Raw genomic sequence first — 27878 nt, forward strand, 5'->3', positions numbered from 1 at the left:
TGGGTCTGTCTGTGTGTCAGAGAGAGTGGGGGGCACACTGTGGGTGAGGGTATTTGTGTACATAAGACAAAGGAGAGGGGTGCTTTAGCAACACAGGTTCTCTTCCCATGCCAAAACTTTGTTTTATTATTTGATAAAGAAAGACATAGAGAAGAAGTGTGAGAAGAAGAATAAAAGAGAGAGAGAGAGAGAGAGAGAGAGAGAGAGAGAGAGAGAGAGAGAGAGAGAGAGAGAGAGAGAGAGAGAGAGAGCATATTGTATGCATTCTGTAAGACCTTTGGCGACACTGCTCTAGTTGTCCTGACTCCTGCCAATAAAGATTTAAGTGCCTGGGTTCTTTTAAACACAAACAGCAGAGCCCCAGGTTCCTGTGATGCCGAAGATGAGACACTCAGCGGTGCAGAACATAAATATTAATATTTATGTTATCCTTTGTTATCTGTAGCGCCCCTCTGCGCGGCTCAAGGAAAGAGAACAATGTTGTGAGCCAGTGTACTGAAGGAACAGTATTACAGTCAAAATGAAACAGCAGGCTCAGCTGAAATAGCTATCCCACTGGGACTAAAAAGAGCAGAGATTCTGAACAGGAACTATTAACTGCAGAGACAGGAACTGACAAACACTGGATTATATCAGTTTGAAACAAACGTTCTATTAGTACCTAGTTTGCCGGAATATACCGAGTGTGAATCTTCTGAGAAGTTGATACATAAGCATGCTACATATGTTATTGTGGTGCACACTGCAAGGCACAGTGTATAGGGATGGGAAGAGATGAATGTGTGAACCAGTTCCTCAATAGCTGCCCTGCATACTGGCTCTGCTGGTTGGGATTCCTAGAATGGGTGCTGCCTGCATTACACCCATACTCCAGGGGAGGAATAGGGCTAAAGAACGGCGCGGAGACAGAGCCACCGTCGGCTCCACCCCATATGGCGACGCTGTAAGCACCTTAAATGATGATATGCAGTGTAAATACGGGCTTCGTGGTGTTCTGTCGGTTTCTTCTAAACCACAGGTGCCTCGTGTTTAGAGATGGCCAAATCTGTTTCTGCGACGAGTCTGAAATCTCAAAGATTGCACCGATTTTCATCACTTGCTAACGCATTTTTATGTTCAAATATTTTTAACCGATTGGCTGTTTCTTTTGTTGTTCAGACTTTTAAAAACTGTGGTTCTCTCATATCAACATTGTTAAAAAGATGTTTTGGACTGTCTATGCCATTAATTTTGGGAGTCCATCGAGTGCCAATATTCTTTCCTGTGCCCTATCGTAAGCAGTCATTTCTGCTGTTTTTTTAATCATGCCATGTTATGACTGCAGATTTGTTTGTGTTCAAATCTCCCAATTAGAAAGCAGCACACAACTTCACAGCTCTCTCTCTCTCTCGCTCTCTCTCTCTCTCTCTCTGTCTCTCTCTCGTCAAACTCATATCAGACAAGGAGTGGTTGTCACATGTGTGTTGCTGTTGGCCAAACATTGTTGTTGTTTTTTTCTTTTCTTTTTCTCTTTGATGAAAGCTGGTTAAATTGATCTAAAAAATGAGCTTTGTGGGGGAAAATGTCCTTTTCTTACACAGGCAGAAGGTCAGATCTGATTTCTTGGAAATCATCTTGCTATCACGGCATTTACACTGAGTGCTCCCTCAAGAGGCCATAAAAACTATGTGACATGAATAATTTATGATGGAAACAAAAACTCCTCTTATGTTACTTTATTTCTCCTCAGCCAAATGTAAATTCATAGAGCTCCACGAACACAACACAAAGAAATAACGGCTGGGACGGGACAAGAGGAACGCTGTGAATACATGTACACGTCAGGCACAGGGTTGCCAAATTGTATCCCCCTTTTTGTGAGGAGCCTTTCTTCTCGGGTTGTCATGCAGGGTTGTCGAATGTTGCAACTTATATGGTTAGCATGATGGTGTATGAAGTTGATAATGAAATCTGAAAAACTGAATACGGTGTTTTGTAAGTAACTATGCATACGAGCATCTCATAAATGCAAGTAAAAGTAAAGTTCTTGACGAGTCATTGAGGCAGAACATTGCACCACAATATCAGCAGCTAGATCAGACTGAAAGGTTTATAACTTGATTTTCTATGACTCGGTTTACAAATCTTTTCTTTACTCAATTGGTAGGCTAATGTAGGCTATATAAATTGACTGATGGATATCGCGAATAGCATGGCAGGGACCTTCCAGTCCAGCGTGAACGAGGAGTAAAAGGACTGGAAAGGTATATCACTGTTAATCAGCGACTGTTCAGGTTTAGTTTATTGCAAATTAGTTTCTTAAAACTTGTCTGAATGAGAGCCAAGAAGTTATTCTCAAGTTATAGCCTAGGCCTACACTAAAACCAAAAATAAAACGTTTATGAAATTATATATTATATATTAACTGGTTACGACTTTTGAACGGCGTGCATCACCATACCAGAAGGCAAAGATCCAATATTATTTGTACTTAAAATATTTTATTGTATGGCAAAGGAGAATCTCATAGGAGGATTTAAATAAATTCAGAATCTGGCAACCCTATAGGCAAGGCATCTTCTGCGAGTGTTTGCCCCACGGCCCCCCTCCGTCCGAACTGGCACAGATGGTGTCCTGTCCAGCTATGATGTCAAACGGTTTCAGCTGTTGCCGAAGAAAAGATCGTCTCGGATAAAAAAAGTTTCGAGCGTGAATATGAGAGGGCTCTGGGATTGGGATAAGGAACCTCCCAGTCATCGGTCCGATCTATGTATCATGTAGGGGGGGAGACGGAGGGTGATTAAACCGCGAACATTTTGATCAGTAACTTTTTTACTTCTATCACACATAGTAATGTGTTATAGACCATGTACATGTACAAAAAAGTATATATATTTTTTGCTAACCTAGCAACTATAGTTTGCTTTTAGTTCACTAAACGAGAGTTGGTTAGCGATATGTTACATGGTTATTTTAATTACAGTATAATACTGGCAGCACTCAAATGAATTGTGTTTTTGGAAGTAAGGTGGAACGTTTTAAGAGGGAGAAGAAATGGACCGATTTCTGAAGAGGAATGTAATCACTAGCTACGGCAGCCAAGCATCTCTCAAAAAGTAGCATAATTGCTACGTATCCTAGTTTAGCTAAAAGTAACAACTTGTGCGCCACGTTTTATAATTCATCGCTGGAGACCAGTCTAGCTACGTTGCTAGCTTGCCAAGCTTGGTAAGTGTGTTTGACCTTGCGATCGTAGTCTACAGCATAATACATGTCCGATTTTATATGTGGAAATATTTGTGTATTTCACAGTAAGTAGCTATTTAGGCGCTAGGGGAGATTGGTGAGTGGCGGTGAGTGCGACTGAAGCGCATCAAGAGATAGCCTACTGTAGGAACAGGTGAAGCGACTAAGTTGATTTATTCATTGTGTTAATCGTTTATTCTCCTGTTGCTTATTCATTTACCACTTAATAGTTTGGCGATTTGTTGTTTTCAATTCAGCGCATTCCAGAACAGTGATTGCGCGTTACCACAGGGCATTAATCACTAGGCTATTGGTGTTAAATTTCACAACTGTTTAAAATTCTGTACTTATCTAACCAAAGTAAGCACTTTTATTTTTTATTCCCGATTGTGGACAAATATTTTACTCAATTTGTCTCAAAGAATAATGACTCAATGTTATTTTTGATTTTTCAAAAAAGCGTGGGATTGTTTTGTTCATTGCTAACAATGTGAAGTTATTTGGTGAATGACAGTTTCACTTCTTTAGTCAGCTGATATTTTTAATAACAAACAATTTCTTGTTTCAGAAGGCTATCAAATGATTGTTCAATTGGGCAAAGGAAAGATCAATCAATCCTTACGTATAAGATGCACAGCCTGTCAACCGTTTAGCCCTTCTTTCTTAGTTTATACATAAAGGCATTCAATTACTTGGGTTATTGGCGTCAGCACAGATGCATAGCCTATATAATGACATATGTCATCATAGCAAGAATCTGAGAAAGTAAATGGCTGTGTGGTGGCTTGCACATTATCTTGCTGCAATGGTCGCAATGTGGGGTAATGCTACAAAAATAATAGCTGGAAAAATAAAATCGGCTTTTCCTTATCACAACATAAGGACTAGCCTACAACTCCAAATCCATTACATGCGCAAATGCATGCAGGAACCTTGCTTGCAGTATGTACAGTTGCCTAGGCACAGTGGCGGAGACAGAGGGGTGGTAGGGGGGCAGTGGCTACCCCTGAAATCTGATTGGCCACCCCGGGTGCCATCCCTAATTTCGATCACGTAACTGGCTGATAAGAATGATTACACCCACCCACTAAGAAGTGGACAGTTGAGGTTCGTACGTGCGCGTTTGAGTCGCCCGCACAAAGTCACGAAGTTTAGAAATTATGTTTTTAAAAATATGCTTTAAAGTTGTGGTTGGTGGATGCACCCAGGCAGTTACGTGAAATAAGTTTATATTGTCATATTTGGGGTAGCTCAAACAATTGGATAAGTTAATTTAGCAAACTTTACTTACTATAGTCAAATGGTAGTTCAGTCAACTAACTTCGGCTTTGTTATCTCATGTGTCATCTAATGTTAGCTAAAACTCTACTTGTGGTGTACTTAGTAAGGTTCTGAAATTGAGGAAAGTATTTTCAAGCGCCGACCAATATTACAGGTGGAAATCAGAATATTAACGTTAATAAAAAGTTTCCTGCTATCCACATTCTCTCCACAGAACACTAGCTACCTTGCTCTAATTGATTTTTATTAAGCATTAAGCTAAATTACTGTATCCAAAATGTTCGAGGTTATTCCAGTTCTTGAGGCACATTATAACAAAAAATATATAATTAATACATGGGATATGCGTATTATATCTTGTTTTGTTTGTTACCTCATAAAGTAACCTTGGACACCCTATTTACTGTATATAATTCTAGAAACGCGACTGCCTAGGCATCAATGGATCGATTAAAGTTGAGTTGTGAAAACTGAACTGTCATAGAGTGCACACTCCATAGAAACAGTGACACGATGCCTCTGCTGGTACAAGGGTACAACATTAAGTACTTTTCAAAAAAGAAAATATTCCTGTTAAACCATGAAATCATATAATGTCAGCACAGTTCTGCTGGGCTGCAATACTTAAGGGGAACACATTTTCCTTCATTAATATGCATCTCACTGTTCTTTGGGATAAGCAGCTATTCTTTGGGATACATTACATTATTGGCATTTGGCAGACGCTCTTATCCAGAGCGACGTACAGTTGATCAGTTGATCAGACTAAGCAGGAGACAATCCTCCCCTGGAGCAATGTGGGGTTAAGGGCCTTGCTCAAGGGCCCAACGACTGTGCAGATCTTGTTGTGGCTACACCGGGATTAGAACCACCAACCTCACATGTCCCAGTCATTTACCTTAACCACTACGCTACAGGCCGCCCCCACTCGGATAAGTTCCACTCTGAGGAAAAAAGATTTTTCAGATCATATTGAGACTTTCACTGTGATGTTTCTGGTTGTCATGACACCACAATTATGTTTGGCTGCAGTGTGTTGAAGTCTGTTGAATACTCTAAAACGGAACTGAAACACACACATTGGAATGACAAGCTCGTAATTTAACCTTTGGTAGCATGGAAAAGCTGTTTTCAAATCCTGGAAAGCATTCTATGGGTGCCCAAAGGCATTCAAGTAGAAATGATCTGTACAAAGGACATCTCCCAAGCACCAGTTTCCCTTCCTATCCACAAATGCCTTTCAATGGTGTGTCCTGCAGCAAAGTCCTTTACCCTGTCTGGACAGTGATCTTTATTTTTGCCTAACTGGTGGAGTAAAACAAACCTTCAGTTTGTTAGCACAGTGTGTTGTGTTGAGAGCAGTCCCAAAGGATAGCCCAGAATAAACAGAGCCAGGCAAGGTAAGCAGTGGGGGGTGCTGGAGGATGTGTGGGCTGGCTTGTAGCAGATCGGCAACCAGCCAACCCTCAAGGCACATCTGTTCACTGTACACTTTTTCTCTCTGAGTGTTATGACTGCAGTGTCAGTTTGAAAATCACATTTCGGTTCAGTCTTGTTTTTAACCCCCTCCATCCGTGCACCCTCGGTAATGGCTGCCGTATACTGTACCATACGGATGCCTTTAATCTTTTCCCTGGCATGTCGTTTTCTTCCCTGGGGGTTGTGGAAATGGCACCGGCTGCTTGAACCGTAGCGGCGTGGAGAAGATGAGTTTATCTGCGAGAGTGCCCTTGGCTCTGAGGGGTAATGAGAGTCTTCTGCTCCTCTGTCCCAGAGTCCCAGTGTGTCTACAGTTACCTCTTAGCCAGCCTGCCAGCTGGCTCTGGCTCCACCTGCCTGGGAAGGTCTTATCCTAGCTGCTCCTTCCCTGTTATGAAGTCCAGTGTTTTCCTCTTCTGAGGTGAAAATTGAAAGAAGACTTCTGATGAGCCAGGAAGGCTTCTTGGCAGAATTACCATTTTAAACCAGTTCTCTGGGTAAAATAAAATGTTGTCAGATGTGAGAACTGCGCCAGGTTGAGGTCTGAAGCTATCTATGTTTGTTTGTTTGTTTTTGCGGTGTGGCAAGATGCTGCAAAGACACAATCAGACAAAGATGACGCACACTTCCACAATAAAAACCGCTGTGACTTTATTGTGGCAGTAGACCCAAATCAAAACAAGGTAGAAAGTGGAAGCACATGGGTAGTGAATAAGCATTGAATAATGAATCCACTTTCAGGGTGAAAGACTTTGTATGTATACTATTATGTATTTTATCTTACTTATTTTATTTTCAGTGAAATAATTTTTTCTCAGTAATAGAATTTCCTTGCTTTTATCCATCTCAATAGAAAAAACATTTAAGATGTCTCCTAGGGTATAGGTTTGGAAGTGCCTTTTATTTGCCGGATATGTCCAACTAAGCACATTCTTTTGAGGTCATCTTCATACACCTATTTTAACTTTTACTAGTAAAGTTACATGGAAGACCCAAGGTGGTCCTTCTGCACTTTTGTGGTGGTACATTTTTAAATGGCTTTTATGTGGACTCAAGGCACAAAACAGGTTATTTTTCCCCCTTAGAGTTCATGAAAAGATCAGGGCCAGAGTTGTCTATGCTATACACCCTGGGACAGCCATATTTCAGTCTTGTTCAGAGTCCCACAAATGTAGCTGTACAGTGACTGGGATTATCAGTCACGCCTGGCCAAATCCTCTCTTTTTGGGTTAAAGCTCTGTGCCTGTGGGGGCCCTTGGTCCGACAAACACCCTGCCTTGTGCTCGCCAAGAAAATAAATGACCCAGAAATGAAAACAAGCGGGGCATTCTTTAATTAAAAAAAACCCTCAAATTTGAAATACGGGTTGATTATTGTGCACTGCTTGTTTTGTTTTTTGCTGCACTATGCCTGTCCCAAGGCCTCCACTGAATCTTGACTTTGATTACCAGCCAATCCTGCTGTTGTAAATATTTGAAAGCTTTCAACTCATATCCCTTTGAGGGGTATTTAACATTGGAACACTTAGGGGTGACACCAATGTGTCAGAAAGTTAAACAAGCAGAAGGACTTTTCCCACACAGCTGTTCTGTTGTGAGCTTCACTATTATGCAAGGGCACAGTGGCATTGTGCTGTCTGTCCTCAGGTTCGCATGACAGCATAGACCAAAATTAAGCAGCTGGAATTGATTTGCTCTCAGGTTTTGTCACTAAGGGATTGTAGACAAATGTTCTACTTCTTTTCTCACCGACATATGTGTTACTATATTCATTATTGTAGTTTTTTATTAATTTGCCCTCCTCATGATCATATAATTTAGTTTAGTGTACTCAGCAACTACTTTATACTCCACAGTAGCCAAGTGTGTTTTTTGATGAGCTGCAGTGCCTCCTGCAGGCTCCAAGCGTCGTAACGGCAAGGCTGCCAGTTCCGAACTCGGAGGTTACATGAGGGGACTGGAAAAATGGAACATAACTTTTGAATGAATACTGAATTAGTGTAACTCAATACTGACAATTTTTACTAGAATTTGTGTGACAATACACAGAAAGTAGCGTGACCAATGTGGCATCACATGTATGTACATTAGTGTATCGGGGAGCACGCGGTCTGGAAACAGCTGCCTGACTCAGCGAGGTCAACGTGTCCCACCAGCTGGTGTAGCTGGGGCAGACTCGGGCGATCTCCTCTGGGCCTGACTCTAATCCCGCGTAACAGGACTCCCCCGCGCACGACTTCAGCCTCGCTCAACTAAATTAAATTGTCTGCCCGATGCAGGTGCTGCCATTAAAATCCCTCCTGTGCAAAGCTGCAGAGTTTCCTCCATCTCACAGTTGCTGAGTAGGATAAGAACATTAGTGGGTTGTGGGCCCCTCGAACCCGAGCCGGGCACATGGCCGAGGGGGATTACGCACGCAAGGTACAAGGGGGAGGTTGTGTTAACCTTGAGCTTCCACTTCATTGATCCCTCTCGAATTCTCGGCCTGCACACACACATACACACATACACCCACACACACACACACACACATACACAAACACACACATACACCCACACACACATACACACACACACATATACACCCACACACATACACCCACAAACACACACACACATACACCCACACACACATACACGCACACGCACACACATACACATACACCCACACATACACACACACACATACACTCGCACACACACACATACACACGCACACACACACATACACGCACACACACACACACACACACACACACACACACACACATATACACACACACACACTCTTTTGTCTCAGCTTAGCCAACCGAGATTGGACATGCCTGCCCCTAGGCTGAAATTGGCATTCCAGAATGCTTTGATATCATTGATGAAGTACCAGCTCGATGCCCTGCAAAATTAATCAACCGAAAAAATATGTTCCACCAAGCTGGGGTTCTTCTGGAGCGTGCCCCGATTATGGCAGCGGGAAGGGGCAAACCGTGGACGCTTACTGCCTGCCGGGTTTCTGCATTTACTGACAGCTCTTATACAGGGGAATGGGCAGTAGTGCAACGGCAAAACTAAAGGTTTTCTTTTGTTTATATTTGACGTGTTTATGTATGTGTATTGGGGAACAGATATTATACAGTCTTGCCATTGATTGTCAGGAAAGGGAAAGTAGTTGTGTGGGTGAGCGTGTGTGTTACAGTGTGGCTGATGGATGATGCTATTCAGATCTTGTCGCTCGGTTAAATCAATTCAAATATTTTTGGCTCTTTCAACTAATCTTGTGGTCTATTTTAAATGTTATTTTGGCAGTAAAAATTACATTAATATTTGGCTGCTACTCTGCGCTACTCAACACAAAAATATTACATTATTGTGTTGAATTATTTCACTTTTCATGGAGCAAAATTGAAAAATTTTGAAGGAAATGTTTCCAGGTGTGGCAGCTGGTGAGCTGGAACACAATGCAGCTTTTGAATAAGCTTTGAAATGTTTTTCAATATCCAAATAATTTTTAACCTTCTGGATAATCATGCTATACTTGGAGAACCAATCATGGCTGGTGATTAAAATGGGTGTTAAATTGGTATGAATGGAAAATGTAAAAGCCAAAATACCACTGTCTATGGACTAGTCTCTGGTACTTGGAAGAGAAGTTGGGGCTAGCTGGAGACCTTGAGAGTCATGCGCTTATGCGCCTTCCAGAGATACTCTGATTTGAGTTTTGGGTTATTTTAACAAAAAAAAAGCCATTTAATTAGCTTAGGAATACAAACAGACAAAAATAGAAAGTGTCTGTGAGATAAAAGTATGTCCACTGGCTTCACAACAAGATCGCACCATTCTAAACAGATTGACAACATGTTCCATTAAAGAAATCCTTATCAAACAAATACATATCCTTAAAGGATAAAGAAGTCAGTTGTCTGTTGCCTGTTTACTTAAAAGCAGTCTGTCACATTTCGAAGCATACACAACTAGGGATGTGTAGTCTTTAGGGATGTGTATTCACCTGTTGTTTATTACTACTGCTACAGCACTAGAATGTTCCGCCGGACAGCGTTCTTCGGGGAGGTGGAATCACCTGAAGTCTGTTTAAACTTGGAACAAATCAACTTCTCAGTATGCTTTGCCTCATAAATGTTTCACATAGTATCACTTCCTGGTCCCCTCCCAGAATATAGGTTACACATCCATACATTATTTAATTCTGCTCCCTACAGTCTCAAATTAAGCACTTCTTTTAGGAAATGATTCTGGCTGTAATTCTGTGCTTTTTTTGTCCTTGGGCAATTATCTGGCTCCTATCATGCCATGCATTATTAAAAACCTAGGGCTTGGCTGCACTTAAAGCTGTAAATGTACATTTGGGCCTTTCAGACTTAGATTTTGAAATGAATACTGATGTTGAAATGTTGTTGAGGTTCTTGTTTATCTCTCTCTCCCTCTCTATTTCTCTGAGACATGAGGTCCCATGTCAAACTAATATAACTCATATATGTAGCGTGGGAAGCTAAGCGGAGAGCCAGGGGCGACCAAAGGTAGAACCTTTTTTAACCAACACGCGAACGTGTCAGTCACTAAATCCCAGGGAGAACCGAAATAGGGATACCCAGCTAGGAACAGGACTTCTCCCGGAACAATGGGAGGAAAGGAAATTAAACAAACCAAACTTAGAAATCGTAAACAGGGAAGTAGCTCAAAAACGGCTAGAGAACGTAAAACAACCCTTAAATAACTAGGGCGAACCAATAACTTTGGTACCGTGCCAAATAGCTGGGCACTGAGTGAAAACCAAAAGAAAATACAACCTAGCGAGAAAAGCTAGGCACGAAAACAAAAACCTCGAGGCGCAGCTCGGGACAAAAATGCAAACCAAAATACAACACCGGGGACAACGTCCCTCTACCATCGACTCACACGAGTCCAAAAGAAAAACAAAACCCTTGAGGAAGGCGCCAGCACACACAACACTTCCAGCTGTACGCCTTCCTTACCTTTTAGATATTTCTCCTTTTTAGCAATGAGAGAATTATCCACCAGCACCGTACCTGACTCGTATAGGTTTAGAGTCTACCGGGCGCTTTACCGGCTTTGTGCCAAGGGCGAACGGTTGAACACAAAAGCACTGAAAACTAGTCGATGCTGGTCTTAAATACTCTCCCGGGAGGTAATTCCCCTGGAGAAAACGAGGAACAGGTGGAAACAATATCCTCGGCCATCTAGTGGCACCAGTGCGAATTACCTCCCACCATGACAGGACCCCCCTACTAAGGAGCGACCCCAGACGCTCCTTTAGCCCCCCGCCTGTGAAACTCACGAATCAGTTCGGGGTCTAAAATATCCCTAGAGGGAACCCAACAGCGTTCCTCCGGCCCGAAACCTTCCCAATCTATAAGGTATTGTCTCCCTCTGCCTACGCGACGTTCCGCCAGGATGCGACGGACGGTGTAGACCGGGCCCCCGTCAATTAATCGAGGAGGTGGTGGAGGGACCTCCGCAGGTGCCAGTATGCTTGTCGACACGGGCTTGAGACGGGAAACATGGAAGGTAGGGTGGATCCTCATAGAGCGAGGCAACTGGAGGCGCACCGTGACGGGGTTGATCCTCCTAATAATTTTAAAAGGTCCCACGTATCGAGGGGCAAGCTTACGCGACTCGACCCTCAATGGCAGATCGCGTGTGGACAGCCATACCCGCTGCCCCACCCTATAGCAGGGCGCTGCTCGACGACGCCTGTCGGCCAGCCTTTTCTGGTTGGCCGTAGCTCTTAAAAGGGCCACTCGCACTTTCCTCCATGTGGCCTGGCACCGCCGAACAAAGGCTTCAGCAGAGGGCACTTCACCCCCTCTCTCTAGCTCCGGGAACAGAGGCGGGGGATAGCCAAATTGTACCTCAAACGGTGAGAGACCTGTGGACACATTTAGTAACGTATTGTGGGCGTACTCCGCCCATGTGAGCTGGCGGCTCCATGACGTGGGGTTGTCCATAGCCAGACCCCGGAGCGTGTTCTCGAGAGTTTGGTTAGTGCGTTCTGTCTGCCCGTTGGTCTCTGGGTGGAAGCCAGACGAAAGGCTCACCGAGGCCCCCAACAGAGAACAGAACGCACGCCAGAACCGGGAAGAGAACTGGGGTCCGCGATCAGAAACCACGTCCTGTGGGAGACCGTGAAGTCTAAACACATGATCTACCACCAACCTAGCGGTCTCCCCTGCCGATGGTAATCTTGGCAGTGCCACAAAATGAGCCGCCTTGGAAAAACGGTCCACCACCACTAGAATGACCGTTTTACCATCCGATGGTGGCAACCCCGTGATAAAGTCTAGCGCGATGTGACTCCATGGGCGCTTCGGGATGGGTAACGGACGTAGCCACCCTGATGGTGGTCGGTGGGAGCCCTTGCTGCGTGCGCAAACTGGACAAGCGGCCACAAATTCACGGACATCCTTTTCCATCCCGGGCCACCAGAACCGTCGAGACACCAAATCTTTGGTGCGGTGGACCCCGGGATGCCCCGCCAGCCGTGAGGAATGTCCCCATTGTAGTACTTGGGAACGGACCCCCGCAGGCACAAAAAGGCTACTAGGTGGACCCCCCCCTGGACCCGGATCTTGGCGCAGTGCTCTCCGCACTGCCGACTCCACCTTCCAAACCACAGGCGCCACAATTTGAACCCCCGACAGAATGGGTTCAGGCTCGTGCTCCCTATCTGCCTTGTCAAAAACCCGTGAGAGGGCATCTGGCTTGGTGTTCTTGGATCCGGGGCGGTACGTCATAGTAAATGAAAATCGCGCAAAAAACAGCGCCCAGCGGGCCTGGCGCGAGTTGCGAGTCTTAGCCGATTGAATATATTCCAAGTTCTTATGGTCCGTCCACACTGTGAACGGATGCTCCGCCCCCTCCAGCCAATGCCGCCACTCCTCCAAAGCTAGTTTGACCGCTAGCAGCTCCCTGTCTCCCACATCGTAGTTTCTCTCGGGTTGGGACAGCGACCGCGAGAAAAACGCACAAGGGTGCACCTTTTGGTCTTGGGGGGACCGTTGAGACAAAATAGCCCCTACCCCCAGCTCAGAGGCGTCAACCTCTACAATGAATGGTAGGGAGGGGTTCGGAGTTATTAAAATAGGTTCCGAACAGAACCTATTCTTCAACTCAATGAATGCCGCTTCCGCCCGAGCTGTCCATACAAAACGCGTAGGGGCCTTCTTTGTGAGCGCGGTAATGGGTGCGACTACGGTGCTAAAATTACGGATAAAACGACGATAAAAATTGGCGAAGCCTAGGAACCTCTGCACTTGCTTAACCGATTCCGGGGTAGGCCAATTTTTTACAGCAGAGATTTTATTCTGGTCCATCTCCGTTTTACCCGCAGATACAATGAACCCCAGGAAAGACACGGAATTAGCGTGAAACACGCACTTTTCAGCCTTCACAAAAAGGCGAGCCTCCAAAAGACGCGACAACACAAGTCTCACGTGGCGAATATGCTCAGAGATAGTGGCGGAGAAGATCAGGATATCATCCAGATAGACGAATACAAACCTCTCCAGCATTTCTCTGAGCACATCGTTTACTAATGCCTGAAACACAGCGGGGGCGTTGGTAAGACCGAATGGCATGACGCGATACTCATAATGGCCAGAGTGTGTGTTAAACGCGGTCTTCCATTCGTCGCCCTCTCGTATGCGTACCAAATTGTACGCATTACGGAGATCTAATTTTGTGAACACCGATGCCGCCTGCAGGCGCTCAAACGCAGAGTTCATCAGCGGTAAGGGATATCTATTTTTAACTGTGATCGCGTTTAGTCCCCGGTAATCAATACATGGCCTAAGACTGCCATCCTTTTTTTTAACAAAAAAAAATCCCGCTCCCGCTGGTGACGAAGATGGTCTGATAAAACCATTCGCTAAGGCTTCGCGAATGTATTCTTTCATTGCCTTGCTCTCAGGCACTGACAACGAATAGAGTGCGCCCCGGGGTGGGACTGTCCCTGGGTGTAACTCGATCACACAGTCGTATGACCGATGCGGAGGTAGTGTGGTCGCGCGCTGCTTGCTGAATACTTCTGCCAGCTCGCCATATACCCTCGGAACGTTGGTTGGTAGCGGAAATTCGATAGCCCCAACCATACGTTCCTCACCCCCACTACCTGTGGTCTGAAAAAAACTCTCAGTGTCCCAATCAGAGCCCTCACTGCCCTCCCCGTCGTCAGTAAGACGATTCCAATCACACATGGAGTCCCACTCCAGGCTCCCCTCCTGCTCCTCCTCCCCCTCAGGTACCCTGACACTAGGATTATGGGGCTCCCTAGCCTCCTCCTCGTCCAATTCGGACCCTATGTCAGTCTCAATAGGAGGGGTCGAGGAGTTATACACATGATTGGAGTGCTCATCACACTGCGGACCCCACCGGGACACCGGGTTGCTCCCGTTACCCCAGTTTATTTGTGGCTGATGCTTTACCAACCAGACATGTCCTAAAATTACCGGATAAACCGGAGATTCCACCAAATAAAAATATATACGTTCCCGGTGCCCCCCAAACGGGATACGCATAACCACTCGCTCCGTTTTGTGACGAACCACCCCGGAACCCAATGGGCGGCCGTCCAGCGCCGTAATGGATTGGGGCTGCGGTATAGACCGAACCGGCAGATTATTTTGCCTAGCCCACTGACGGTCAATAAAGTTGTCCACTGCCCCAGAGTCGATAAAGGCTTCTGTCCTCACTACGGCCCCCTTCCACGTCAGTTCGACGGGAAGCACTGTGCGAAAGCTAATACCTGCACCTGGTCCCACTAGTGACTCTCGCTCCACTAGTGGGACTGCTCTTTTGCTCTCCGGTCAGGACAGTTTTTTATTAAGTGCCCTGGCCGTTTACAGAAGAAGCACAACCATTCTCTCCCAGGCCGCCTCCTAGGACGCGCCAGCGTGGTGCTGTCAAGCTGCATGGGTTCCTCCAATTTGTGTACCCCCTGTCTCCGCTCCGCCTCTGTAAACTGGCTCAGGGAGGGCGGAACCGGCCAATTGAAACTGCCCATTCTGCCGGCTCTCTCTCGCTCACGTTCCCGAACCCGGTTGTCAATGCGAATCGCTGTCGATATTAGCGAGCCTAAATTCACTGGTGGCTCCACTGTGGCCAGCGCGTCCCTGACCGGGTCTGACAGTGCGCACGAAAAGAGTGTCATTAGCGGTTCGTCCGCCCACCCCGTCTCCCCTGCCAGAGCCTGGAACACCACTGAGAACTCTGCCACACTCTGAGTTCCCTGCCTCATCCACGTTAATCGGGCAGCCGCCTCTTTACCCGTGACATTGTGGTCGAATACTCTTGTCATCTCCTGCATTAGGAGCTGGGTGCTGCTCATTAGGGCGGATTGTGCCCGAATCAGCGGATCTGCCCAGGCCAGAGCAGTCCCGGTCAACAGGGATAAAATAAACGCTACTTGGGAATCCTCGGTTGAGAATCGTGAGGGTTGGGCTTTAAAAAAAATTAAGCACTGGGAAAGAAACCCCCTACATCTACCCGCCTCTCCCCCGTACCGCAACGGCAACTGTAACTTAGGTTCCCTTATTAGTGGTGAAATGGGCTGGGATGCGGATCCCGTAGATGGGGAGGAAGTCAGTGGCTGGGGGTTGTAGGGATGTGGTGCCTGTGCTTGGGGGGAATGGAACTCGCTAGCCAGTAATCGAAAACTATCGGCAAGCTCCATCAACACATCTTGCTGCCTGCCCAGCCTAGACAGGATCTCGTCCTGCCTCTGAAAAACAATGGTCTGCTGCTCGGTGGTAGCTGTCTGCTGGGTGTGCAATTCCTGCAACGCCTGCCCCTGCCTAGCTAGCATAGCCTGCTGAGCGGCTACCACCGCTTCTAGTGGGGAGTCTCCCATCTCCCTTCCAGTACTGGTCGCTGGTCTCTCCATGGTGGCTTTTGTGTTCTGTAGCGTGGGAAGCTAAGCGGAGAGCCAGGGGCGACCAAAGGTAGAACCTTTTTTAACCAACACGCGAACGTGTCAGTCACTAAATCCCAGGGAGAACCGAAATAGGGATACCCAGCTAGGAACAGGACTTCTCCCGGAACAATGGGAGGAAAGGAAATTAAACAAACCAAACTTAGAAATCGTAAACAGGGAAGTAGCTCAAAAACGGCTAGAGAACGTAAAACAACCCTTAAATAACTAGGGCGAACCAATAACTTTGGTACCGTGCCAAATAGCTGGGCACTGAGTGAAAACCAAAAGAAAATACAACCTAGCGAGAAAAGCTAGGCACGAAAACAAAAACCTCGAGGCGCAGCTCGGGACAAAAATGCAAACCAAAATACAACACCGGGGACAACGTCCCTCTACCATCGACTCACACGAGTCCAAAAGAAAAACAAAACCCTTGAGGAAGGCGCCAGCACACACAACACTTCCAGCTGTACGCCTTCCTTACCTTTTAGATATTTCTCCTTTTTAGCAATGAGAGAATTATCCACCAGCACCGTACCTGACTCGTATAGGTTTAGAGTCTACCGGGCGCTTTACCGGCTTTGTGCCAAGGGCGAACGGTTGAACACAAAAGCACTGAAAACTAGTCGATGCTGGTCTTAAATACTCTCCCGGGAGGTAATTCCCCTGGAGAAAACGAGGAACAGGTGGAAACAATATCCTCGGCCATCTAGTGGCACCAGTGCGAATTACCTCCCACCATGACAATATAACTTCATACTTCAATGAAGGTCAGTAAACATGAGGTTGAGATTACTGCAAGATATGGTGTGGGTAGGTTCATTCAAAACTCATAACTCAAAACTTTATTTATAACTTGTTTCTGTGTATCAGAAAAGCTTTTTTTCCCCCTAACATCCCACATGGTCTCTTTTCTCTTCAGATTAGCTTATCGTGCTATGAACCCCTGTGATCTTAATTCAGTCAGAATTTCCTACAGCTCTCCAACTTCAAATTTCATAGACAAAATGTCTGACATCCTATCAGCATGTCCCAGAGCACAATCGGGCCTCTTCAAAGCCATCTGTGCGCTGTCCAAGCCCCTCTGTTTCTCCAAGCAAAGAGGCTTTTTGAGAGTGGGTGGTAAGACAGAGCTGCTGGAGGGGATTTTCCCCCTGTATGAAGTCTGGCAAGCTACAAAACATCATGGGACTGTGGGGGGTGGGGCAAGTGGGTTTCCAGATGTTTCTGTCATTGCAGCCACGTGTAGTATTTGCTCTAGATCAATCAGAAAAAGCCACTTTTTCCATTGTCTAACCGTGCATCAGGTACAAGTGAGCCGATAACCTGTTGCCTTGGATTGGTTGTTTACAATACACATCGACTGGTTTGGGTAACTGTTGGGTAACTGGTCTGTTAGACCAGTCAGGATACTGTAGTCTTGCTTAGTTGGCTATTTGTAAGAGCAGGGAGGCAACAGGAGAAGAGCCATGATTCAGGGAGTAGTAATGATATAGAAATACAATATTTCCCTTCATAGGTATTTATAACAAGTAGATTTGGGTCCAAGGAGCTGGGATTTGTGGTTTTTTATAGTCTTCTTTTCAGGCTAAAAGGTTATGAAGAGATTTCAAGTCTTGCTGCCTCACAGGGTTAATATGCAAACCCCTCTTGCTTTTGGGAAGCTGGGGTGGCATGGAGGACAGAGAGATGACGGGAAAGGCAAAGCTTTGTCTCACACACCGTAGACTTGTTGTGCAACTCCCTGCCCTGGAGTTACCTCTGTTCCCCACAGTTGAGTGGAAGAGAGGACCACTTGAGCACTGAAAGGGCCAATATTAATGATGCCCCTGTCCTTACAGATCCATTACATTTCCACCACAGGTTCCATATTGCTCTGTTGTATTAAATGGCTTCTCAATACTGTTGGTCTTCATGGATACAAATATTTTAAAAAACAGATAAAAAACCATAAGGGACCCCTTGGAATGCACTCTTTCAGAGCCATGGACACTGAATTCTGCTTCATTCTAAATGGACTCTTCCCTAAAGAGAAAATGGAGAGACACAATCCTTTTTCTGAGATAAACTGTGTTTTCCTGCTGTGTCCTTTTACCCCTTTGAGCTCTTTCATAAGTGCCCAAGTCTTCTTGGTATCAGGTTGAGGGGTACTGCAGTGTTGTTGCAGCACTTTCTGTTAGACACTGATATGGAGCTGTTCCACAGCATGCCCTACTGCAATGCTGTCAATTTTCTTCACTGTGTTGCTAAACGCGGCCTGAGCGAGGAAGCCCATTGGTTCAACCTGCATATCAGCCCCCCCACTATTTCCTGTTCTGCTTCCCATGCTGAAGGGAAGGGTCAAGAAAAAACAATGACCTGGAACTGAACTCTGCTTCCTGTTGTGAGCCTGTGCTTCCTGTGGAGTAGGGGGCCAGAGGTGAAAGGTCTTGGTCTCCAGGACAAGATTCATTACATTACATTATTGGCATTTGGCAGACGCTCTTATCCAGAGCAACGTACAGTTGATTAGACTAAGCAGGACACAGTCCTCCCCTGAAGCAATGCAGGGTTAAGGGCCTTGCTCAAGGGCCCAACGGCTGTGCGGATCTTATTGTGGCTACACCGGGATTAGAACCACCGACCTTACGTGTTCCAGTCATTTACCACTACGCTACAGGCCGCCCTACTTGCATTGACATTTTCTGTGAAAATATGTATACTAGTTTACTATTTAGTGTGTCAAAATAGTATTAGTATGTCCAACACCGTAGCTATATAAAGTAGTGTGCTAAAACTGCAAAGAAGTTAAATATCATACCATGTGAGCACTGGACACTATGCTGGCACAAGTATGGACATGGTTTAGCTGGTTGACCCGTTCAGACCAGCTCCCAGCTTGACATGGTTTTACCGGCTCAACTATGTTTTGAAACAGCTGGTAGCTAATTGACCAGCTCATACCCAGCAAGACCAGCTTTGTGACCAGCTTGGCCATGCTGATTGACCAGTACATACTCAGCTAGACCAGCTTATGACTGGCTTAATTTTAAAGCTGGCCAAGCTGGCCTAGCTGGATTTTACAGAAGGGTAGAGTCCAGTGAAAGCCCACAGTGAGCCTGGGAGTAGTGGAGATGCAAAGGCTACCGCAGGACAGACGGGCTCCATGCCAGCACAGCCATTGAGAGAGGGAGGGTGGAATTCTCTGACACACACCCTGGGGCACCACTGATCCCCTGCAGCAGCAGGGCCGAATAGCTTAAGACCCCAGCTGTCTCCTGGAATCCCTCTCTCCACGCTGACGCTCCCCGTCTTCATTGGGCACACCCTTGTGAGGCACCCAAGAATCCGGGGCGCACACACGCCAAGACCGTCAGCTGGGCTCAGCACATTCCGCTGGGCTGAGAGAAGTTTCCGGCAATGCGTTGTCTACATGTCTTTAAGCTGGCAGGTCTATTGTACACTGTGCACAATGGTGTGATGGTGACTTAAAATGTTAATACGTCGTGTTACAGATTTCTTGGGATGGGGGGCGCTGGGATAGAAGGTGACTTAAAATGTTAATACGTCGTGTTACAGATTTCTTGGGATGGGGGGCGCTGGGATAGAAGGGCCTAGAAAGTGCTGAGTAAATCAGGCCCTGGGAGGGACAGCGACACGGAAAGAAAAGGACCGTCACCAACGCTGGGACACTTTCTGTTTTCTATTCACGAGGACCGCTCCAGTCTCAAAGGCATACCCCCCGGCTCTCCCGTTTCTTCTTTAGAACCATGGGGGGGTGGGGCAGGGGGGTAAGGGTGAGGGAGTTCACACCGCAAACAGCTGCCAGAACGGCGCAGATTAACCAGAATGCACCGCAGCTGGTCCCAATAGGGGGTCACGGCCTGTCTGCGGACCCTTTGTGCGGCCGCATAAAGCCTCCATTCTCCCGGGCCCTCAGACGCAGTCGGGCCGTGTGCACCGGGGGGGGTGGGACGATGCGGACGCGGGCCCACGGAATGCCGGAGAGTGGGCGCATCAGGTCGCTGGGGCGCACGGGGGGAGAACACATCGTTATCCGCGGCTCCCCCGGGGACTTTCTGGCTCCAGGGCTGAAACGGCCAGGCCTTAATGGTGGACAGGCCTCTCTGATGATGAGCCGACATCCCCAGTCTGTCCACAAAGCGCTCTCCCCCAGCGGTAAAGACCGCTGATACACTCGGCCGCGTAACCCCGTCTAATGGCCGAATAACTGGAACTGCCCTTCTTGCATTTCTTCACCGTGTTCCCTGACCCTGTGCTCAGTGAGCGAGGAAGCCCATTAGTGGAGGCCACATCCCACAGACACAATCGCTACAACACTGTATCTGAATACCCTATGCAGAAAATTACAGATGATGCATTGTTTACTGATATTTTTTCTTCCCGAAGTGGGCTGATTATATTAAGAAGATGACATTTGTGCAAAACATGAGCAACGCATGGAGAATGAAACAGTCATTTTAGATAATCAAACTCTAAGCTTGGAGGGCCACAGTGCCAGGCTTACCTCCAGTTTAGGAGGCCTGCAGTGTTTCAGCATTTCAGTGCTTATTTTAAGTCAGTGTCAGGCTAAAGAGACAGCACATCTGGTTTTCATGGCTTGAATTGGCTCTGTGGGACTGGAGTTAAACCTGCACCATGTTGCAGCCCTCTATGAATTGAATTATATCTGTTTTCACTAGGGTCCTCCAGGACTGGAGTTATACCTGCAGACACTGGGGTTCTCCAGGACTGGAGTTATACCTGCAGACACTGGGGTTCTCCAGGACTGGAGTTATACCTGCAGACACTGTGGTCCTCCAGGACTGGAGTTATACCTGCAGACACTGGGGTCCTCCAGGACTGGAGTTATACCTGCAGACACTGGGGTCCTCCAGGACTGGAGTTATACCTGCAGACACTGGGGTCCTCCAGGACTGGAGTGAAGTTTGCAGACATTAAGGTCATGCTTGAGAAAGTGCTAGCAAGCATCTCAGCATCTCAAGTAATTCAGCATATCAAAGTATCTTCCCTGTTTCTATATTCATTTGGTTAAGGCTTGGTCACAGTGCAATGCGGGTGTGGATGTTGTGCGATTCTAGATATGGGGGGTGGCTTTCAATCTTGATGGAGAGATAACCCCACAGCTGTAAGACACACCAAAGGGCTAAGCAGCACACACTGACTTGTTTCAGCAGTTTGGTGTTTGGATCACATGAGTGCCATGTCTTGTTTTCAGTGTCGTAAAACAAATGAGACTGCAGACCGTGGTTTGATGACAGGAAGGAGGGATGGGGGAAGGAACATGAGCGAGCAGATGAGTCAAAAGCAGCTTTATTTGGGTTCCCATTCCTTCCAGCTCAGGTCATGGTTAAAACTTGTAGTTGGGTCCTTGTTTTGTGGGGAGGAAAAGTGTGAATGAGGTAGGAGGAGGAGGGGATCTGGGTCCGAAGACTTGTTTTCTTCTTTGCGGAGTCAGATCACGAATTTTGGGCGGGCTCCATTGGCAAGTTTGTTCCAGAAACTGAGGAACTATGGAAATCGCCACAGCATTCTCAGGCTTTTAATGGGCCTTGACACATACCCCCCCCCACTTGCACTCTCTCTTTCTCTCACTCCCCCTCTCTCAGTCTTTCCAGTGGGTGTTTGGGAATTTCATTTTAATATCATCATCTCATAATGTACCATATTTGGTTATTGAATTCATCTTTATTTTGAAATGGTCTCTGAAATATATTGGCAGTTTCTGATTGTAGGAATGTGATTGCTCAACTACAGTTTTATTTTATATTGTAAAAGCTGCATTTTACTTTGAATGGTTTCATGTTGGGCTTTTATTATTAACATTATTTGCATTTGGCAGACGCTCTTATCCAGAGCGACGTACAGTTGATTAGACTAAGCAGGAGACAATCCTCCCCTGGAGCAATGCAGGGTTAAGGGCCTTGCTCAAGGGCCCAACGGCTGTGTGGATCTTATTGTGGCTACACCAGGATTAGAACTGTCGACCTTGTGTGTCCCAGTCATGTACCTTAACCACTACGCTACAGGCCACCCCGAAAGGCAAAATATATCCTGTCAATCGTCCATTTCAATGGTCCAATAATGATGACCCATGACTGGTTAATTCTGGGGATGCAAAAGAGAACAATTTAGGTAACACAAATATTCTGGAGAAATTTCTCCTTTCCAGGAAGACAGAGAGACACGGCAAGATCACAATGAGCTAATCGTGCTGCATGGCTGCCAGTTTTTAATATGGTTTCAATCTGTGCTCAGAAATGCTACACATATGGCCAATAACCCCCCCCCCCCCCTACACACACACACACACACACACATACACACACACACACACACACACACACAAACAGGTGCCCGGGGCTGGGAAGAAGTTCTGCAACCAGCTGTTAGATTTCACACTGTTTTCAAAAGACATTGGGAGCTACATGCATTGGTTTTTATAGCTAAAACACTCAATTAATTTTCAGTCTTTAAGTATTGTTCGAAGTGTTTAGAGAGTGTTATACCAGCCCCTAGCTGGAATGTTTTGTAAGTCGTCTGGCAAAAAATGTCATACAATAATATTTTTTTGGTTGCAGACGTGGTTCGATGGCTGTGACCTCCCAGTAACACCGCTCACTGCCCATCCCGCCGTCTCCTGAAATGAGCAGCCCCTCTCCGCCGCCCCCTGAGGGGACCGCCCCCGGTGTGGCTGAGGTGGACACGTGCCAGCTGCCGATGGACAGGAAGTACGACATCGTGCCCACGCTCATCTGCTCCACCTGCTGCCTGTTCGGCATCGTCTACTGCTTCTTCGGTAAGCCTGGACCACGGAGACACGCACAAGCACACGGGCGGGCACGCACACGGACGTGCACACACACGGAGACCCGCGCACGAACAGGCACACGGGCAGGGATGCACACGGATGCGCACACACACGGACAATAAATGCTTTATTTTCCTGGTGTTTCTCAGTACAAATTGCAGCCCTAGTGCAGTGGTGGACTCACAAATCTGCCGTTCCTGTTCAATCCACTAGAGGTGTCCTTACAAGGACAGCCATTAGGCTCATGCACTTTGAAACTGACGATGCCTGCCCAAACGATTTAAGCAGATTAACGCTTTTCCCGCAACCTGGGAGAGACAGATGGAACCACATTCCCTTCTGCTGTGCTGTGCAACGAAGCACCACATGGATTACCTGGTTTTACGGGTTTAAATCCCTTTAACCCCATGGCTGTGAATGTGTGCGTGAGAGCGGTAAAGAGACGCGTGGATTACTGTCATTTACCAGTGTATTCTGACCATAGGTTCAGTGTGTGCATTGCAAGGCACTGTCAGTTCACACTGTGCAAGCCAACTCTCAGCACTCACTCTTACTTAAAATGTAGCCTCTGCTGCCCTTCTGTGGATTTAATTGCATACTGCACCGTTTGTCTACTGCTCAGACATTCTGTCCTCCACTGTCTCCGTTCTCATATTGACATTAAAAGAAAATATCTTTTGGCATAGAAAACAAAAGAAAAACAAAAGGATTAGCAAATTTTCTCATTATCATTCTAGTAAAACTACCCAGGATTAATCAGAAACTGTCCAATTACTTTTGGTCCTCTAAAATGGGGAGGGACTAAAAGGGATGCAGTTCCTACACAGATCACCCAATACGGATGTACATACCCTCAGAAATCTGCAGATTGTTTTATTTCAAATTCAATGTGCTGAAGTACAGGGACAAAATATATGTATATATCATGCCTTGGGTGCTATTGCCTGCAGATGGTGAAAAAGTTCAGAACTGGTTTGGATGATTTTTGCCTTTAACACTCTTCCTCATCTCATCTCTGTGCTCTCTGTCCCTCTGTCCCTCCTTCTTTGTCCCTCTCTCCCTCCCCCTCTCTCAGGGTACCGGTGCTTCAAGGCGGTGATGTTCCTGTCGGGGCTGCTGTTGGGCTCGGCGGTCATCTTCCTGCTGTGCTATAAGGAGCGGGTGCTGGACGTGCCCCTGAGCCTGGAGGCCAGCGCGGGCATCGGGCTGGGCGTGGGGGCGCTGTGCGGCCTGGTCACCATGCTGGTGCGCAGCGTGGGGCTGTTCCTGACCGGCCTGCAGCTGGGCCTGCTGCTCGCCCTCGCCGCCCTGCTGGCCGCCAGCCCGTACTACAGCCCGGACAGCGTGTGGGTGCCCCTGGGCGCCCTGCTGGGGGCGGGAACGGTGTGCGCCGTCCTGGCCCTGCACTGGCAGCGCCTCTTCACCGTGCTCTCCACCGCCGCCTTCGGGGCGGCCATTTTGACGGCCTGCGCTGACTACTTTGTGGAGGCGCTGGCCCTGGGCGTGCACCTGTACGATAGGATGCGGCTCGCGCCCGTGGCGCCACTCTGCTGGCAGGGATGGGTCATCGTGGGCGTCTGGCCCGCTCTCGGCCTGCTGGGCGTCTTTGTGCAGTGGAAGCTGACAGGAGAGGGGTACTCCCACACTGAGGGTGAGTCACCTCTTTGGATGTTGTGATACGCCTTACAAAGTGTGGCATGATACATATATACATACATGTTTTATCTCTGTACTCCAGGACATTGTAGTGTAGAAATGGCCATTAACGTAGTCATTAATGTTGTTCGTCTGTATTTGTGTGCATTTGTGTCTGTGTTTCTGTGTGTATATGTGTGTTTCTGTGTGTATGTCTGTATGTGTACTGTACATGTGCATGCGTGTGCATGCGTGCATGCGTGTGTGCATATTTGTGCGCCTTTGTATGCATATGTGTATTTATGTTTGTATGCGTGTGTGCCTGCGTATGTGTGTGTGCATATGTATGTTTGTGTGTGCGTGTGTGTATATGTGTGTGTGCGTGTGTGTGTGTGTGTGTATGTGTGTGTGTGTGTATATGTGTGTATATATGTGTGTGTGTGTGTGTGTATGTGTGTGTACGTGTGTGTATATATGTGTGTGTGCATGTGTGTGTGTGTATATATATGTGTATGTGTGTGTGTGTGTATATGTGTGTGTGCGTGTGTGTATATATGTGTGTGTGCGTGTGTGTGTGTGTGTGTGCGCGCGTCTCAGTCATCGTGAGCCGGCGGCAGAAGCGTGTGCAGCTGATGAGGATCCGTCAGAGGGACGCTAAGAAGCGGCAGCAGGGCGGCGGACAGGAGGGCGTCTACCGCCGCAAGCCCACGCCCATCAAGCGCTACGCCGGAGACGTGCTGGCGCCGGTCAGTCTGTCTGCGTCTCTGAGCCTCTGCAGCGGTGCCTCACTTAAACACACACCTGCTCAACTTGTATATCGTGCTGAACCAAAATCATGATTAACGTGCCATGACACAAAACCCACAATTTTAATCAGCAATAACAGGCTTTTCATTATTCTCACATACTCTTTACAATAATAAAAGTTAAGAATTGTATTGCTAATTGTAGCATTGGCTTTATTTTTGGCTGTGTTATTGTGGCGTTGCATGTGTTCCTTCATTAAAGGGAGAGTGAGCTCTCTGACCACATTGTCTCTCCCCTTTACCTCTGCTCTTCTCTCCTCTCTTCTTTCTGCTCTCTCCTTTCCTCTCGTCCTCTCTCCTCCTCCCCCTCCTCCTCCTCTCCTCCTCTCTTCGGCCCGCAGAGCTACCTGCAGAGTCTGAGAGATCGGCAGATGGGCACGGGCACCTCGCTGAGCAGTCTGGGCACCGCCAACCACACCCTGGTGGACTTTGACTTTGAGACGGGCTCCACGGCCCCCCTCACAGCCACCACCCCCGTCATCAGGGTCTGAGAGAGGAGTTTCCCCCTTCCCAAAAAAGCCTCCTGGAAACTCCTCTCATTTCATCCCCAGCTAGGCTTAAGAGCGTAAGAATACGCAATAACCTTATCATTTACCTACAGGCTAGGAGGTTGCCAACCAAGCCTGGACTTGAGTGCCTGTAGGGTCTTTATCTGGAATGCGTTCCACACCAAGCCGTCCTGTGACCGCCCAGCTCAGCCAGTCAATCAGGCCAGCCCCACGGTGCGGTGACCCCTCCCCCTCTCCCCGGAGCAGCTGGGAGACACCAAGCGCATTCCGAGGGGCGAAGGGCTGGTGCTTTACGGAGGAGAGAATCCCAAAAATGTGCTGCTCTAGGAGGAGCCATGGACATGCGTGCACGAATGCCGCTTCCTTTTTGACACAGATATATAAGCGTGTGAAGTTAAATGTCCTTTACCTACGCTCAGAGACGCGCAACCATTTCCTGTGTGTGACCTGCTCTGCCCGTGTGCTGTGAGGACAAACCCAAGAAAATCCTCAAAGTTCGCCTCAGTGCCGATCCACTCCCCAGATCTGTGGAATGCACACCCTGTTCCCTGTCGGTCAATGCGGACGTACAGTGCCGTTAAAGACCAGTTTCTGCCTCTGCAGACGACTGCATTTGGGGCCACAAGAATTTGGTGCTTTCAGTGGAATCGGGAGACCTGTGGTTGGCTGCAGATAAGACCAATATTCAGTAGATGAGTACAGTCAATATAGATGTAAAGACTTGACCACATCGCACTTATGGAGACTTTGGACCATAATGACCTGATAAATGAGTAGATGCTGTACTTTAGTACTGTGGTCAGGTTTGCATCTGTTTTGTAGGATTTAGTGCCTTTTCACTTTTAGCACTAGGGCTCACTGAAAATTATAGCTAGCAAACGGTCAATGCTAATTGACAACTCAATGTAATTACACATTAGAAAAAAGTTATTGGGATGTGACTATGAATGTTCGTGGGGGGAGGGGTTATCTATGTAAAACTTGTTGAATGTGTTAAAAATCTCGGAGGGCTCATCCCAATCGCTTATTTTTCTAATCTCTTCTTTTTCTTTCTCTTTTATCTACTGGCAAGAAAAATAAATGAAGACGGGGAAATCGAGAGAAGGTGAATTAGGCAAATGGAATGACCTTGCTCCTTTAGACATCAGTTTGAAGCCACGTCAGTTACAGACGTGGCACACTGGGAGAGAAGGATCCACAGGTTGATCATTTATATGTCAGGCTTTCCTGAAAAATACTTCCACAAAGGATGCGCCAATATTTTTTTGCACAAAGGAAAGATTGAGACTTATAACGGCTAGAAGGAACATTTAATGGGTTGGAATGTCCTTAAAGATGTCGAACCTCGACCAATTTCCGGGTCAGGAGCAAGGAAAAGAAAGAAAGAGGAGAAAAATTAGCAATTGGAATGAGCCCTCTGTTTCTGTATCACAAAGACTAATACCCAAGAAGAATTCAGACAAAGAATTCAGACTAATAGCCAACAGGGTATTATCTTGCCTGTGAGATGAGTTAAGTTACAGTTGTTCAGCATTTTTCTTTTATATTTTGAAGCTGTGGTATGACTAAACAAAAATGGCACACAGATAATGTGTATAGATAAACTATTAAATGACAAGAAGTATCTTTTGCATCCTTCTGTGGAGAAATACAAAGACCTTTACTCATCCAAAAAATGAAGACAAACACTGGTAAATAGTGTCTCCCAAGTGGTGGTGTGAGTTTAGTTCCTGCCTTCTTATTGGTCAATGCCAGCAGCCTGACCTCACCCCAGGGATCCATCTGCCTGCCGATTCTACAGACATCTGGAATGCAGGTGATGTCGAGTTTCCACATTAGCGACAACTCTCTGGGGTTTTGTTAAACAAATCAATACTGGAGTAGATTTAAAATCCAGAAACCGCACTCACTGTCCCAGCCTAATGCTTTTACAGCTGAGTCTTTCAGTCATTTTCAAATATCAATCATCAAGGAACTCACCCCAGGAAACAGGTTATGGTGACCTTAAAAAAGAAGCTGTTTATAGCAAGGGTCGAAAAACATTTTATTGGTGTCACATTTCATCACAGGTTGCAAATTTAAGCAGTTGTACAGACGGAGTGCTGTAAAAATGTACATTTACCTGTTTGCATCATTATTGTTTGAAAGTAATAGCGACATTACCTGCTATGTATTTTCAGGAAAAGCGTA

At 46.7% G+C, this 27878-nt stretch overlaps 1 protein-coding gene across 1 annotated transcript; it reads left to right on the forward strand.

The window, feature by feature from the left end:
• The first annotated feature begins 2755 nt into the window (after positions 1-2755).
• On the forward strand, positions 2756-27312 carry LOC133138741 (transmembrane protein 198-like). The gene is made up of 5 exons (XM_061257748.1): positions 2756-3207; positions 22509-22726; positions 23814-24389; positions 24971-25119; positions 25521-27312. Exons 2-5 carry the CDS (start codon positions 22573-22575, stop codon positions 25668-25670), a joined length of 1029 nt encoding a protein of 342 aa, XP_061113732.1. The 5' UTR covers positions 2756-3207; positions 22509-22572; the 3' UTR covers positions 25671-27312.
• The last annotated feature ends 566 nt before the right edge of the window (positions 27313-27878 follow it).

Source organism: Conger conger, chromosome 10, assembly GCF_963514075.1.
Source record: "Conger conger chromosome 10, fConCon1.1, whole genome shotgun sequence".
Lineage (NCBI taxonomy): Eukaryota > Metazoa > Chordata > Actinopteri > Anguilliformes > Congridae > Conger > Conger conger.